Here is a 14885-nt window from a genome sequence, read left to right as displayed (position 1 = left end):
GCGCCTGGATGCAATCCTGTGCAATGTGCTCTAGGTGACCCTGCTTGAGCAGGGGGGTTGGACTAGATGGTCTCCAGAGGTCCCTTCCAACCTCAGCGATTCTGTGATTCTGTGATTCTGTGATTCTGTGATTCTGTGATATGCTCTCTCATGCTGCTAGTGCTAAAACATCATGCAGCTAGTAATGAAAGAAGCTTCTACAAATTATAGATGACTATTGTCTAACTTGGAAATGTTGCACCAATACACATTCATCTGTATTACACTTCATTCTGATAGATGTACCTTGGTGGTACCTCAGTGCAAGTGATCTTGACTTGATCATATTTATTATATGCAAACAGAATAAAGTGCAAATAAATAATTATATATAAACAGGGCCTAGCAAGTCATAATGAAGAAAAAGGCCACACTTTCTTAAAAAACAAACAAATCTAATTTTAAAAGATAGAGAAAGCAATTTTAGGGGAAAAAAAAAAAAGAACCCCGAGCTAGTACTTGGAGGCTACTGTTTTTGAAAACAAAAAGATATCAGAGATAGTTAACAGTGAGTAGAAATAAAGCCAATCAGGAAGGGTGTATGTGTGTATATGAGCATTGTGAGAGAGGAGAGATTACCAAAAAAAAAAAAAAAAAAAGAGAGGCTTCCTTAACTCTATTACCAAATCGAAATACTAGTAGAGCAGAAGTACTCTATAAAGCAATCTGGTTGTATCTGGAGTTAAGTCAGATAATGTATATAGGATATGATGAAATATTTTCCATTCTAATGGTACCTCAGAAGGATATTAAGCACCAAATGTTGAAGTCAGCTGTTTTGTAACCAGCAGGTCTGGATAATTTGCATCTGAAAGTTTTAAAAATGGGTGGCAAAGAATTCTTTGGACTCCTAATGTTGACTTTTTTTTCCCCCTCAATGTAAGTCTTGGAACAATGAGAAGTGACACACAAATATTTTGAAAAAAGATAAATTTGGTGACCTAAAGAGATATGGCCTTTCAAACTCAGCATCTGTCAGAAGCAAAACAGTGGAATAGAAGATGAAGGAATCAACTGAATACAGAACTAAAGGAGGGGAAATTATTTAAGGCCATTCATCATGGGCTCATGGAAAATCTGTATTGAGAAGTGGGGTTTTTTTACTTATTTTTCCAACAAAGAAGTTTGTACAACAGAACATTTTATTTAAGTGTACTACCACAAAAACATTACTTTTCTCAGTCAAAGTCAATGTCTCATATACATCTAAATAACTAGAGGACACAAAATCCACATGGTGCACCTATAATGTGTCAAAAAATTTGCCAAACAATGGGTCATGAAATGTAAAGGAACCATTAGAAAATAAGTGTGTTACTAGGAACTGTTCTTGGCCTCCTGCCCTCTTTCTTTGGTGACCTGGGAGCAAATCAGTGGTGATCAAGTTTGCACACTGGAAGCTAGAGGACAGATCACTGAGCTAATGGTATACACAAGCAATCAGGATTTTAATGTCTAAGAGTATAGTTTTATGTGGAAAGCCCAAAATGTAGACCATTCTTACTGGATGTCAGCCTCTCTCCTACAGATTGACGGTTCTGAAAAGACCTTGTTGGGAAATAAGGTGGATAATAAAGTGCATGTGAGCTTTCAGTACAGAAAAATGGTCAAAAATAAGAAGATTATTAGATGTTTAAACTGAAGAATATCATAGACTTTTTTCGGCCTTGATGAGAGGCCACTTATGGAATAGTGTGTTCAGCTCTTGTATCCATAACTCCAGGAGGGTCTTTTATATATTGGGGAAGGGATTAGAAGGTCATGAGAACAGTTAGAGATATGGAAATACCATGGAGAAAAGACAAGCAGTGCCATTTGTTTACCTTTACCTAACCTTAAGGGGTCACTTACTGGCATGTAAATATTGACATGGAAAAGTGAAATCTGTTATTAAAGGATACTCTAGCATGGCAAGCATAGGCATAAGTATGTGGTATTTCAAATGAAGAAAAAAATCAAATGAAAAAGATAACATGCATTTGTAAAGATAAGCAAAAGTGACCACTACTGCACCTTAATAAAGGTAGTGAAGGAATTTCTGCATTGGAAATTTCGTAATGAAGTTTGGATATGTGTTAATCTTAAAAAATGCATGACATGTTTCAGATAGAAGTTAATTTGATAAAGAATCACTTACATTATTCTCCATGTAAGCCCAGCCACATGTAGGAGGGAGAGGTTCCCTTCAGCCAAGATATGGGTAAATTAGGAAGGACTATTGTGGATTCCTTTCTTCCTATTTACATTTAAGGAACACCAACTCTTTTTGTTTGGTGGTGTTTGACCTCCTGTTGCTATAGCACACAGAACTGCTTTATTTTTAGTGTTGTGTGCATTTGACAGCCTTGAGTAGATAGCTTTACACTAAAATGATACTGTAATATGCTTTGTGTAATAACTGTAATACCTTAAACTGTTCCTGACTCCCATTGCAAATTTCTGTGGGTCTTTTCCTTCTTTTCAAATGTCTTTATCACCATTATTGCTTTGTTAAAATCAAAAATACGAGAGACTAATTCTAGTGAAACTAAACCTTCAATCATTTAATCTGATTTATCCCCTCTAAAAATATAAAGTTGCTTATTGAGCCTTATCTGTAGCGTAAATCATAGCTGCACATAATTTTTCACTCTAATGCTTCTTATTTAACATTACAAAATGTTTGATTTTAAAGTGTTTTTTTTTTCGATTCAAGGAAATTTTACCAGCCATTAGCAATCCTATGAAAATTAAACATAAACTATGAAGTTTATTTAGAAGGAACATAAGTTTTAATGTTTGAAGTTTATTTTTGTATATGGCTTTGCTACTGGGATCTTAATTCTCAGTGAGAAGAATCTTAGATAAGGGATGAAGTGGTGTACAGCAACTTCAAGCAATGCAACAAACTATGTTTAATGTCATAATTCACTATAAGTACCTTGCATCCTACTAATAATGTGATACTTGTGGCTCTGAAAAATATTGACATCTTTGTTTATAGATACATTGCTTTTTATTGTGAATCTGGGAGAAAAAGTAAGGGAAAAAAACCTTTTTTCTTGATTTGCTTGATATTCTTGAGTAATATGTAAGCCTGACTGGGGGAAACTAATGTTGTTATCAGAGTACTGCCATGTTCTACCGTATATTTTCTAGCTGTTCAGCATTCATTTCTCGATTTTTGGTTGTCCTACATTAAACTTTATTGAGTTTATATTTCTCTTTTACAAAATGAAGAGTTTTGGTCGTCAAGTTTGAAGTCAACAATAAGAATGATGCAGATGTTTTTAGGACCAGTATATTTGAGATATTCATTCTACCTTTTAGAGGACATAATATTTCTATTTAGTTTCTTGTTAAGATGACTCTCTAGGCCTTTTTTTAGTTCTGCCCAACTAATTAGAAAAATCTGGAAAATATGCAACAGCATGTATGAGAAAGGAGCACAGTCTAATCCAATCATCAGAAACAGAGGGAAAAATGTAAAAGGTAATATTACATAAGTATGTCTGTTATTAAAGACTATCAACTAAAATAGCATTCAAATCCCTTCTACTTAATGGTCAAGGATATTAAAAGGCACAGGGTTTATATGTTATCAGTGTCAATTAAATTTAAATGTGGCTAGGATACATGACAGTGCAAATTGTGTGTCTGGGGTGGGGCAGGAAGAAATAAAAATCACTAAAATAACAATAAAGGAACAGTCAATTGGTGATGCAGTCTTGTTTTTTGGGGTGCCCTCTTGTCATTTTCACTGTTCTGACAAGTTCCAATTACCCAATTTTGAAAGAGAGAGCACAAGTGAATATAATGGCTTCAGTGTAAGTATAGGATAACTTCAAGTTGGCAATAGCAAGGCAAATGGATTTAGGTAAGCAAAAATAGAGCCTCACATAAAAGTCATGCTTTCTGTTAACAATGCCTTGTTCTGTTTAGAGTATGAAGGATCTGGGACAGAAGTTCAGAGGAAGCATTCAAAATGTGGAGTTTGCAAATACAGAGCTGAGTGTGATGAAGATGCAGAAAATGTTGGGTAAGTAATAAGCTTCTCTTAAAAATATTGATGAGCAAAAGAGGAAACCAATAAAAGTACATGATCATCTGCATGACAGTAATGTTTGCTCTTACTAATTGAAGTTTCAATGCTGTCCAATAATAATGTATTTGATATGTGTCAGTAAAGAGCAAACACTCTTCAGTTATGTGAGGTGTTAGGAGAAAAAAACAAAAAGGAGTATTGGAGAATCTCTCTCAAATATTTTTCAAATGAAGGACTTCTGTTTTACTCTGACAACAAAAGAAATCAAAATGCAAAATAAAAGAACCACAAGACTGAGATTTTCTCTTCCCTTCAAGTTCTCTTGCTTCTGCATGGATCTAAACATTAAGTTGAACTGGGGACCTGAGTTGGTCGCTTTTTCCGAACTCACTGTGGCAACTGAATTCACAGTAGACCTCTAACAAGCACCTTTGGGAAATATCTCTGATGAAGTACATCAGTCAGTTTTCAGAGCTCAGAACAAATGACCAAGAAACAAGAGAATTTTAAAGACAATCTGTAATACATAAGCAGATGTACCAAATTTCCCTACCGAGGTGCATGATGATCGCAGTGTATATGTGGACTCTCTGTAGGTTGCTGTCAGAATGAATAGGGACATCATGGAGGGAGGGGCTCCTTCAGACAGATCTGGGAGGTATTCAGGTTTGGAGGGAGGGGAAAGAAGTCACCGGTAATTTATCAAGTTTTGTTTTCCCAAAGCCATTGTTCTGGCAATGGCCTGCAGTATGGAAGAAACTTAACTTGGTTCTTGGCTGTATGGACAGGTATTGGCATTGCAGCCACAAAAACAGTGTGCAAGGGTGCTTGAGAAAATTATGAGAGGAGTGTGAATGGAGCATGCTTGTGTAAATGGAGGAAACAGCATTTAAGAATAAAAGTAGTTGAAGATCTCTAATCTGCGGGAGCACAGCTCTCCCTTTCCCTGTCTTCTAGCTGGAATCCATTTCATGTGAAATATTTCTTAATTACATGAGATTTTATTATGGAATATCAGTATGAAGACTTCTCAGGCAGTAGAGAGGCTTAGCACTAATATTCAAGATGTAAAAATACTTATAAAATTGCAGTGTACAAGGGAAAACAAAATGATAATAGTACACATGACTACTGGCATGATACATCATGTTTCATAAAATGTCATATTACTGAAGTGAATTTGCTCTTTGGTGGACAGACATATACAGGCATACCTCAGAGATACTGTGGGTTCGGTTCCAGAYCGCCGCCGTAAAGCGAATATCGCAATAAAGCAAGTCACATGAATTTTTTGGTTTCCCAGTGCATATAAAAGTTGTTTACATTATACTGTAGTCTATTAAGTGTGCAATAGCATTATGTCTAAAAAAACAATGTACAAAATGTGACACAGAGACACAAAGTGAGCATGTGCTGTTGGAAAAATGGTGCCGATAGAATTGCTCGACGCAGGGTTGCTGCAAACCTTCAATTTGTAAAAAAATATCTGCGAAGCACAATGAAGCAAAGCACAATAAAACAAGGTATGCCTGTAAGCTGTATCCAGTTTTTATAATAATAATAACTTTCTACAATATTGGCTTGGTCTGTTTCACTTATGTCTGGTAAGGTCAGTATAGATTTGTTTGTTACATGCACTGAGATGTGCTCTTGGCTATGGAAAATAAATCCTCAAGTCTTCAACTTCTGTAAAAGCTTAACTATTCATTCTATACTTGTAGAATTTGCATTCTTGTGGCAGCATAGTGTCTATGTAAGAGTTAGGGTAAAGAGAGTGAAAAGGGGGTTGATGCTCTCTTTTTTTCTTATGGTGAGCATGGAATAATTATCCCTTACATCTTACTTGCATAAAATGAAGCCATATTACCCTTCTTGACAAGAAGAGGAAAAGCTCTTTTGCCTCTCTAAGATTACTTTAATTAGTCCTCCTTTAAAAACATTATATGGAAATGAAAGTGTTTAAGGCTGCAGAAGAAAATACTCAAAAGTAAGAAAATATTCCTGCTCACTGACAGGTTGCTTACAACCTATCAGGTCATTTTCTCAGTTCTATCCATTTTCCAGCCTAAATAACTTCATTTTTTGCCCATGAATTCCTAATCTGCTCTCAGTGCCTTTAATCATTGTAACAGGCTTTAGTGATATTCAGTGTCAGTTTAGATTCAGATTAAATAGGGCCCTGTTAACACAGATTGCTTTTGCAATGATCATTTTTGACAAGTCACATGGAAAGCCACAGACTTACTTAAGCAGAAGTCAGAAGTGAGAGTTAGTGCCTTTTTTGCTAAAATCAAAACAATTATTTATCTGGCAGAAACGAGGGGGGGGTCAAAAACATATATTATTAGAGCACCCCTTAAGACTTCTTATTTTGACTCCTCTTCTGATATGTTTTCAAGGAATTTTTAGATCCCACAGAATTATATCTTTATATATAAAGTTATTGGCAACTCAGTTCCATCAAACTTGCATAAACACTACCAGGTTCATATTGTTATTTATTTTAACTTTGCACAATATTACTACCACTACCAGCAGCTCTAGCAAGCAATACAAGCAATATAATTTCATAAAGATATTCTATCTTGATTTTCCTTTTTAGACCATGAGAAAGGTCACTGTAGCTTTTTTTGGATAATAGCCTAATGTCTACATAACCACAAACACAAAATATATTCAGTTCATGTCAAGTAAACTTTTTAAGCCTTGCTTGGCTTTCTGTGATGTTAAAACACTTAAAGTCATTGGTTTGTCCACATACTGCATTTTAAGTGGACTGTGCTTCATGATAATAACAGTCAGCTGTATTGTCTCTTACTGTTCATTAGATAATCTCAAGACGTATTCATAAGATGCTGTCCAATACTTATGGTAAATAAAGAATTATACATGTTTTCTTCATCTTTTCCAAGCTGTGGAATCCGAAACCCTACAAACATCAATTCCTTTCTGTTCCAGTTGCTCTTGAAAAGCAAGAGGATATCTCTATCCCCCTTTTAGGAACAGAGAAACTAAGTTACAGATAAAATGATTAGCCTGAGGAAAGAAACAGAATTAGTGGAAGGAGAGACATCCATGCCACAGAGGGTTGAGTGGTTTGAAATAAATGAACTATCATTAATGAGAAAGCGTGGGTCCTGCCAGCAGGCCAGCCACAGCAGCCTGTAGGGCAGGATAGGCAGATATTCCCCCAATAAGGGAAAGATGCTACTAAAGAGAGTTTTATTGCATATGTTACAGTGGTTCCTCTTCTGAGCCTTGAAGATGTGGGAGTCCTATGCAAAAAATTATGACACTTGCTAGTTTCAGTGAAAACTATAAGATAATTCATACAAGAAAGGTGCAGGAGCAAGACAGCAGCAGCAACCACTTGGCATTTCTTGATTTTTAGTGGAACTTGCTGATTTCTAAACAAATCCTTCCTTCTCAAAGGTGCAGCAATAGTGGGAAGGGCAACAGACACAAATCAGAATACAGGAAACTCTGATTAGACCTAAGGGAAAATGTTTTTATCCTGAGGCTGGTCAAACACTAGAGCAATGTGTCTGGTGAGGCTGGGGAGTCTCCATCTGTGGAGATGTTCAGAATTTGACTGGACACAGCACTGAGCAACCTGATCCAGCTGGGCCAGCTCTGAGCAGGAGATTGGACTAGATGACCTCTAAATATCCCTTCAAACCTAAATTATTATTCTACAGTTTTATGTAGTTACAAAATCTTGGTGCTTTATGAAAGCAAATTTAAACAAGTTTAGTTGGATGCAGTTGAAATATAACCCATGGTACAAGTTAGTAATTTTAATTTATTGTTGCTCTTAAACTGTACTGTCCTCTTTGAAGGAATTATCARTTTTTAGTTTTCAAATTTAGAGTTACAACATTGCGGCTGTTTCTGATCAAAGTTGCAAAGCATTATTTCATTACACAAGATTATATGTAGTCTGAAGAATTCAGGTTTTGCACCAAGGTTTAGATTTGTATCTTTATCTTGTTTTGTTCCTTGGAAACATTATCTATTAAAAACTTAAGTGGTAACAATGCATGGTAAAATGAATGCAAAAATATAAACAACTTTATTATTTCCATGGCCTCTGCAAAAATTGTCAATGTTGATTTTAATTTAAGTGGACTGATAGAGAGAAAGAAGTGAGATCTGAGCAGATGGTTGTTATAAACAGCATGCCATACTTAGCAAAATTAATGTTCAAGTGTATGCAAATTAGTACATTATGTAATATTTCTTTATAAAAATGCAAAAAGGAGTCAGGTTAAGGAAACCACAGAAATATTGTTCTCTTTTTTTCTTTCTTTATAACTCATAAGTATTTTAAAGAATTGTTACTTTATAGAAAGGCTTTTAGATAGCATGCAAAATCCTCAGTGGATGCATTAGTCTTAAGTTGCATAAAGGCATAATATGACATATTGTTTGTACGGTCATTTTCTGTAGGTCTGCAGTAACAGGAGCAAATGACAGGTTTCACATGGATTGGCCATGACTTTTTATTCCTTTGGCAACAAACCTGATATATACATTGTATATATACATTGTATACATTATGGGAAAAGTTGCCATCTGAGACTGGTCAGTACCTCGCTTTCCACCCCTGCCCATCAATATTCATGTTTTAAAGTAGACTGAATGAAATGAAAAGTAGGGGTTTCATCTCGGATCTCACATTTTATTTCCTCAAATATGAAGTATCTTTCCAACACAAAAAAGTAGCATATGCTTATGAGGAGCTAAATCTTCTGCTCTTGCACTCTTTCCTCTTGCATGCCAAAGGACTACTAGATAACCTAAATAAAACAACGTGCCAACATCTAGTAAGTGTCTGAAAGAATGTTGATTTTAAAGTATGTTGTAACTTCCGAAAAATAATATCCAGAATGAAATCATAGAACTGTAGAATAATTGAGATTGGAAGGGATCTCTAGGGGGGTCATCTGGTCCAACTTCCCTCCCTGCACTTGAAGCATGTCTAGTCTATTCAGGTTGCTCAGGGCAACAGAAGGAGAGCTGACAAGCTCCCAGGGCATCTGTTCAAGTGCTAAACTGCTCTCACTCTGAGGAATGTTTTTCCTTAATCAAAATTTCTCTTTGCTGCAACTTGTGACTGTTGTCTCTCGTCCTTTTGCTGTGCATCTCTGAGAAGAGTCTCACACTATCTTCTCGATAACCCCTCTTTAGGTAGCTGATGACAGCAATTAGATGCCTTCTCAGCTTCCTCTGGGCTAAATAAGCCCAGCCTCCCATGCCATTCCTGAGGCATCACATGCTCCAGCCCTCTAACCATCTTAGTGGCTCTCCACTGGACCCTCTCCAGTTTATCAAATATTTGTTGTATTGGGGGTTCCAAAACTGGACAAAGTGTTCCAGATGTGTCTTTATGAGTACTAGTGGGGGGGAGTAATCATTTCCCCTGCTCTGCTGGCTATGATCTGCTGGCTGATGCAGCCCAGGATGCAGTTGACCTTCTTTGCTGCAGGGGCCCATTGCTGGCTCATGTGAACCTGTTGTCCTCCAGGACCCCCAGGCCCTTTTTTTGCAGAACTGCTCCACAGACAGTCCATCTCCAGCCCGTCCTGTAGTGTGGAGCTATTCCACTTCTGGTGCAAGACTTTCCATTTGTCATTGGACTTCAGGAAGTTCTTGCTGGCCTGTTCCTCCAGCTTGTCAAGGCCCCTTTTGAGTGGTAGCCCTGTCCTACAGCTTATCAAGTGTTTCGTGACAATCTTCCTTTCCTTCAGTCCCCAAGTGGCTTCAATAATTTTTTTTAATTTTAATCAAAAATGTCAATTTTCTTTTTTGTTCTCTGATGAGATAATCCTGTTAACTCAAAAATAGCTTCACTGTAGAAGTTCAAATTTGTCATTTTAATGTGTCATGTGTTATTAAATTTAGCTAACATTCTCAGTTTTACCTATTTTTTGTTTTTTAACAGATGAAATATTAAAATGAGATTCTGAGCACATTCAGTCTCTTTTAGTAAAGCTCACTATGCTATCAAAGATCTGTTTTGACTCCTAATGTAGATTTTCAAGAAAGATTGACAACTGATCCCCAAGTAGACCTTTCCAGATTAATGTTTTACAAAATTTACTTTGGAAAGGAAATGTATCTCAGCGACACATAGATCCAGCTGGAGTATAATTTACATAATATCTGTTTTCACAATGGCCAAAACAGGAATTCAGTATTATTGGTATTAACACTTAAAAATATCTACAGGGACATTTTCAGGTTCTGGCCTTTGCTTTGTCTGTATTATTTGTTTTCCAGGGAACAATTTGATCTTTTGATGTATAGCATACTGGTTCATACTAGCCTCTTTTGACCACTTGTTCACTCACTTACCATAGTGAACAAGTTTTGACCTTTTTAGGACATGATGTAGTGTGTGTGTGTGTGTGTGTGTGTGTGTGTGTGAGAGAGTATATATACACACACACACACACACACAAATATATATATAGGTATTCATAAGGAAGGGCTTCTTAATCCTATGTCCTGAAAAGCTGTAAAATAACACAACAAACGAAAGAGGGGATTTCTGATTGTGTTTTGGGATTATTGAATTATGTAATACTGGGCTATAGTAAATCCTGATATGGAAGGAATAGTATAACAGTCTCCTCATTATACTGACTATTAAAAAATTTAATAGATTCTAGGTGGATAATAATCCAGGCCTGTTTATTTACATATAAATTTAAAAAACTTTGGACAAGTGTGTGCAAAGTCTTTGAAGGTTTATGTTATTTGAGGGTGGGAGGGGGTTAGGTCAGTCTTGTGAAAACAAATATATGCTGCTGGAAGCCACCTAAAACTAGAGACTTAATTTCTGCAATGGTCAGAGAAAGTCATGCCATGAAATCAGAACAGAGGGAGAAGGGAGGGGGCACTGGACTGGCCAAGGCCATGGCTGAAAGCTAGTTGAAGCTTATTGTATTTAAAGGATGTTCTGCATTGCTGAGGAGAAGTAAAGATTGAGAGGATGTCCAAGCAGGCTGCAGAGAAGCTAGTGGAATTGAAATCTAGTTCTCTTGTCCTTATCTTCTCTGTGCTACAAAGGGGTTTTAAAAAGAATTCCAGTAAAACTAATGAAGATTTAGCTCTAGCTGAATAGATAGAGAAATCACTTTGAAATCCAAAGATTGTTAGTTCAGGTTTCATCTGGGAAGAATTGCACACAAGGGACAAAACAGCAGATGAAGGTAATCCTTCATTTGACTTTATCACATTTGGTTATCTGCTTAACTGCAATTGCAACACCCCTGCTATTTCAATTCACCTAAATTTATTCTATCTAGCATATACTTATTCATCTGCTGTTCTCACACACTTTGTTTAATTCTAGTATTTCCATTTTAAATTTGTAAATAGGTGTGCCAATAAATAGGTGAGTAGCTGAGAAAGCTTACTGCTGCTACTAGAAATAGGTAGCGAGCAGTAGTCTCTGTGGGGGGGGGGCCAGTCCTGAAAAAATACTTTCTTGAGCAAATCCCAGATGGACACAAATACAGCAGCCTGATCTGTTAGTTGGAAAGGTTGGCCTCTCTCAAAAGCCAAACCCATTCCACAAATATCTAATGCTTGTGCTATCCTTTCTTTTCTCTTTTCTTGCAGTCTGCCATGTTTCTTAAGCACACAGAACTTCCAACATATCATGTACACCTTGAGGCCTGAAAACAAAAAGGAGCTTTGAAAGGTGTTCTGATCTCTGGGGATCTAATTAATTTACTGATAACAGCAAGTGTTCTTACAGCCTGAGTTCATTTCAGATGTGTCACATCATTTTACTAAACAGGTTTTCTTTGCTACAACTAGTAGCCCTTTATAAATGATCAGTACACTCTGTTCTTATTTATTAAAAACACCTAAAATTGAGCTTTGTTCTAATTTTATCACTTTGTATTTATCCAAAATTCAAATGTTTTTGTATTTAAGTAATGTTGTTTATGAACACTATGTATGCAACTTCTAAAAGCATTTGTCACAGGAAATCTAAACTTCTGTTTGATTCTGAAAAGCAAATTGGTGCCTTCTTTCTTGGGGAACCAATGCTCTGATGACATAAGTCATAAAATGAAGTTTCTTTCTATACACCCTAGTACATCCTAAAAACATCTGAATAAATCCTATTGACTTTGCAGGACTAAGAGGGAGAAAAGATGTATTGAGAACACTAAGCAGCAACCCTCTCTAACAAGACATCCACTTGGAGAATTAACTAGCTGTTTCAAGCCTTTTGGTTAAAACCAATAGGAAGGTTATCATGAGAAAATTCTTGTGGTGCTCCGGCTCCTTTTATCCCAGTGTAACTTTTATATCAACCAAGCTGTTAAGGCAAAAACTTCAAGCACTCATTCAGTTCTTTTTGGTAATAAGCATCAAGCACCTGCAAGAGGTCCTTAATACAAGTTTCTCTTAAGTGACTTTTCCTTAAGCGACTAACACCCTTCTGAGGGGTGCATTGGGCAGCCATATATCAGCCAGAAGGTTAGCTGGTAGATTTTTCTTTCTTTTTGTGGGGCACCAGGCAGGTTCAGGTCTGTCAAATATATACAAAAGCCAACAGCAGAGCAGCTGGGAGAGCACAAGCTGTGGAGACCTTTTTCTAAGATTTTCCAAGATTTTTTACTTGTATTGGGATGTGGTGATTGATGTATCCAACATAGCTTGGCTTTGGCAAGCCTGAGGCAAGACTGGCACCTTCAAAAAGCAACAGGGAAACAGAGGAGCTTTTTAATGTAGGTTTTTTTTTTTCATTTCTGATGCAGACTTTGCTGTGCTTACGTTTATTTTTGTCAGCTCCATGTCAGCCTCACTTAGTAATTTATGCTTGGACCACTGCTGGACTTCAGGCAATTGTTGCTTGAAGTTAGTCCAAAAAGCAAAAATATTTGAGAGCTGGGGAGAAAAATACAATTAAGTTTAAAAATGCTCTACCATTTTTGTTTTGGATGTTTTCAGAATGGTTGCTTTTCTCTTTGTGAAAATTTGCAAAATTTTAGCTTTTCTTTCCCCAGATCCTTCCCCATTCCCAGGATTCTTACTGATTCCCTTATGGGGACACTCATAAAGAATAAACATACCAGTCAGAGTGACATTTGCCTGAGGAACAGTGCTCAAGTTTCTGTGCTGCCTGTCTGTGAGATTTCTCACACGCTATTCAAGCAGTGTTACTGACTGCTCTGCAGGGTGGATGATCGCTTCAGCTGTGGTTGTCCCATATTCCCACTCCTGGTCTGCTTACAGCAAGGAAGCAAATTAGACCTAGGTTTGAACCTGGTTCTGTAGTTATATATGACTAACATCATCATATGCTATCATCTCCTTGGATTGTGCCAGCCATCCAAACCAGTCTTTAACATTTAAAAAAATATACTGAGGGGTCAAAACAACAATTTTTAAGAGATTATAGGAAGTTAATTCCTCACATAAGAATTGAGTTTTTATATCTGAGACACTTCCTATTATTACAAATATTGTTGCATGATACATACAGTTCTATTACTTTGTTATTACAAGACAGTCATTTTGGTACATTGTAATTCTGGTGTGCACTTACCTGCTTACATCAGGCAACTCACTGATACAGCACACCTCATTTTTATTTCTACTGATGATCAGGGATGGAAATGCATCTTGCTCTTTTATATAAGGAATATAAAGAAAATTCTATATAAAAACCAGTTAGAATCAAAACTGCAATGTTGTCTCAACAAATGCAGAATGGTGTTTTAATATGTATTAAATATGAGAAGAACTAAAGTTTTAAATTCTATTCAAAATATCTTTTTTATATGAATTCAAAGAGGGGTGAGGGGGTGTTACTGTCTCTCCTGTGACAGAAAATGATGTCAAAAATAGAATACTGATGCTGTTTACTGAACCCTGAGATCACAGCCTATCAGAGTGCAGTATGACAGAGATAGAGAGCTATGGGAGCAAGTTCAGTGAAGGGCTACTAAGATGACTAAGGGACCGTGCCCTTGTGCCCTTGTGGCCAAGAAGGCCAACGGTATCCTGGGGCGCATTAGGAAGAGTGTTGCCATCAGGTCAACGAAAGTAATCCTCCCCCTCTACTCAGCCCTGGTGASGCCACCCCTGGAGTRCTGTGTCCAGTTCTGGGCTCCCCAGTACAAGAGAGACATGGCACTACTGGAGAGAGTCAGTGAAGGGCTACAAAGATGATTAGGGGACTGGAGCATGTCTCATATGAGGAAAGGCTGAGAGAGCTGGGCCTGTTCAGCCTGGAGAAGAGAAGACAGAGGGAGAAGCTCATCAATGTGTATAAGTATCTGAGGGGAGGGTGTAGGGAGGATGGGGGCCAGACTATTTTCAGTGGTGCCTAGCAATAGGATGCGAGGCGACGGGCACAAACTGAAACACAGGAAGTTCTGCCTGAACATGAGGAAAAACTTCTGTACTGTGAGGGTGACTGAGCACTGGAACAGGTTGCCCAGAGAGGTTGTGGAGTCTCCTTCCTTGGAGATATTCAAAAGCCGTCTAGACACAATCTTGGGCAATGTGCTTGAGCTGACCCTGCTTGAGCAGGGGAGTTGGACTAGATGATCTCCAGAGGTCCCTTCCAATCTCAACCATTCTGTGATCCTGTGATTCTGTGAGCATCTCTCATTCAAGGAAAGGCTGAGAGAGCTGGGACTCTGCAGCCTGGAGAAGGAAAGGTAGAGGGGGGGATCTTAATGTATTCTAATATCTGAAGGGAGGATGTAAAGAGGGCAGGACCAGACTCTTTTCAGTGGTGCCAGTGACAGGACGAGAAACAACAGGCACAAACTGAAACACAGGAAGT

General features: G+C 37.5%; 1 protein-coding gene across 1 annotated transcript in view; it reads left to right on the top strand.

The window, feature by feature from the left end:
- Positions 1 to 14885, top strand: part of TMEFF1 (transmembrane protein with EGF like and two follistatin like domains 1) — a 51926-nt gene that overhangs the window by 23641 nt on the left and 13400 nt on the right. The window contains exon 4 of the mRNA XM_026054962.1: positions 3961 to 4057. Coding sequence (XP_025910747.1) covers positions 3961 to 4057 — 97 coding nt within the window. The remainder of the gene's footprint in view (positions 1 to 3960; positions 4058 to 14885) is intronic.

Source organism: Apteryx rowi, unplaced genomic scaffold (assembly GCF_003343035.1).
Source record: "Apteryx rowi isolate R43461 unplaced genomic scaffold, aptRow1 scaffold_977, whole genome shotgun sequence".
NCBI lineage: Eukaryota > Metazoa > Chordata > Aves > Apterygiformes > Apterygidae > Apteryx > Apteryx rowi.
The sequence above is the reverse complement of the archived record's forward strand: the minus strand, read 5'-3'. Positions and strand labels throughout refer to the sequence as shown.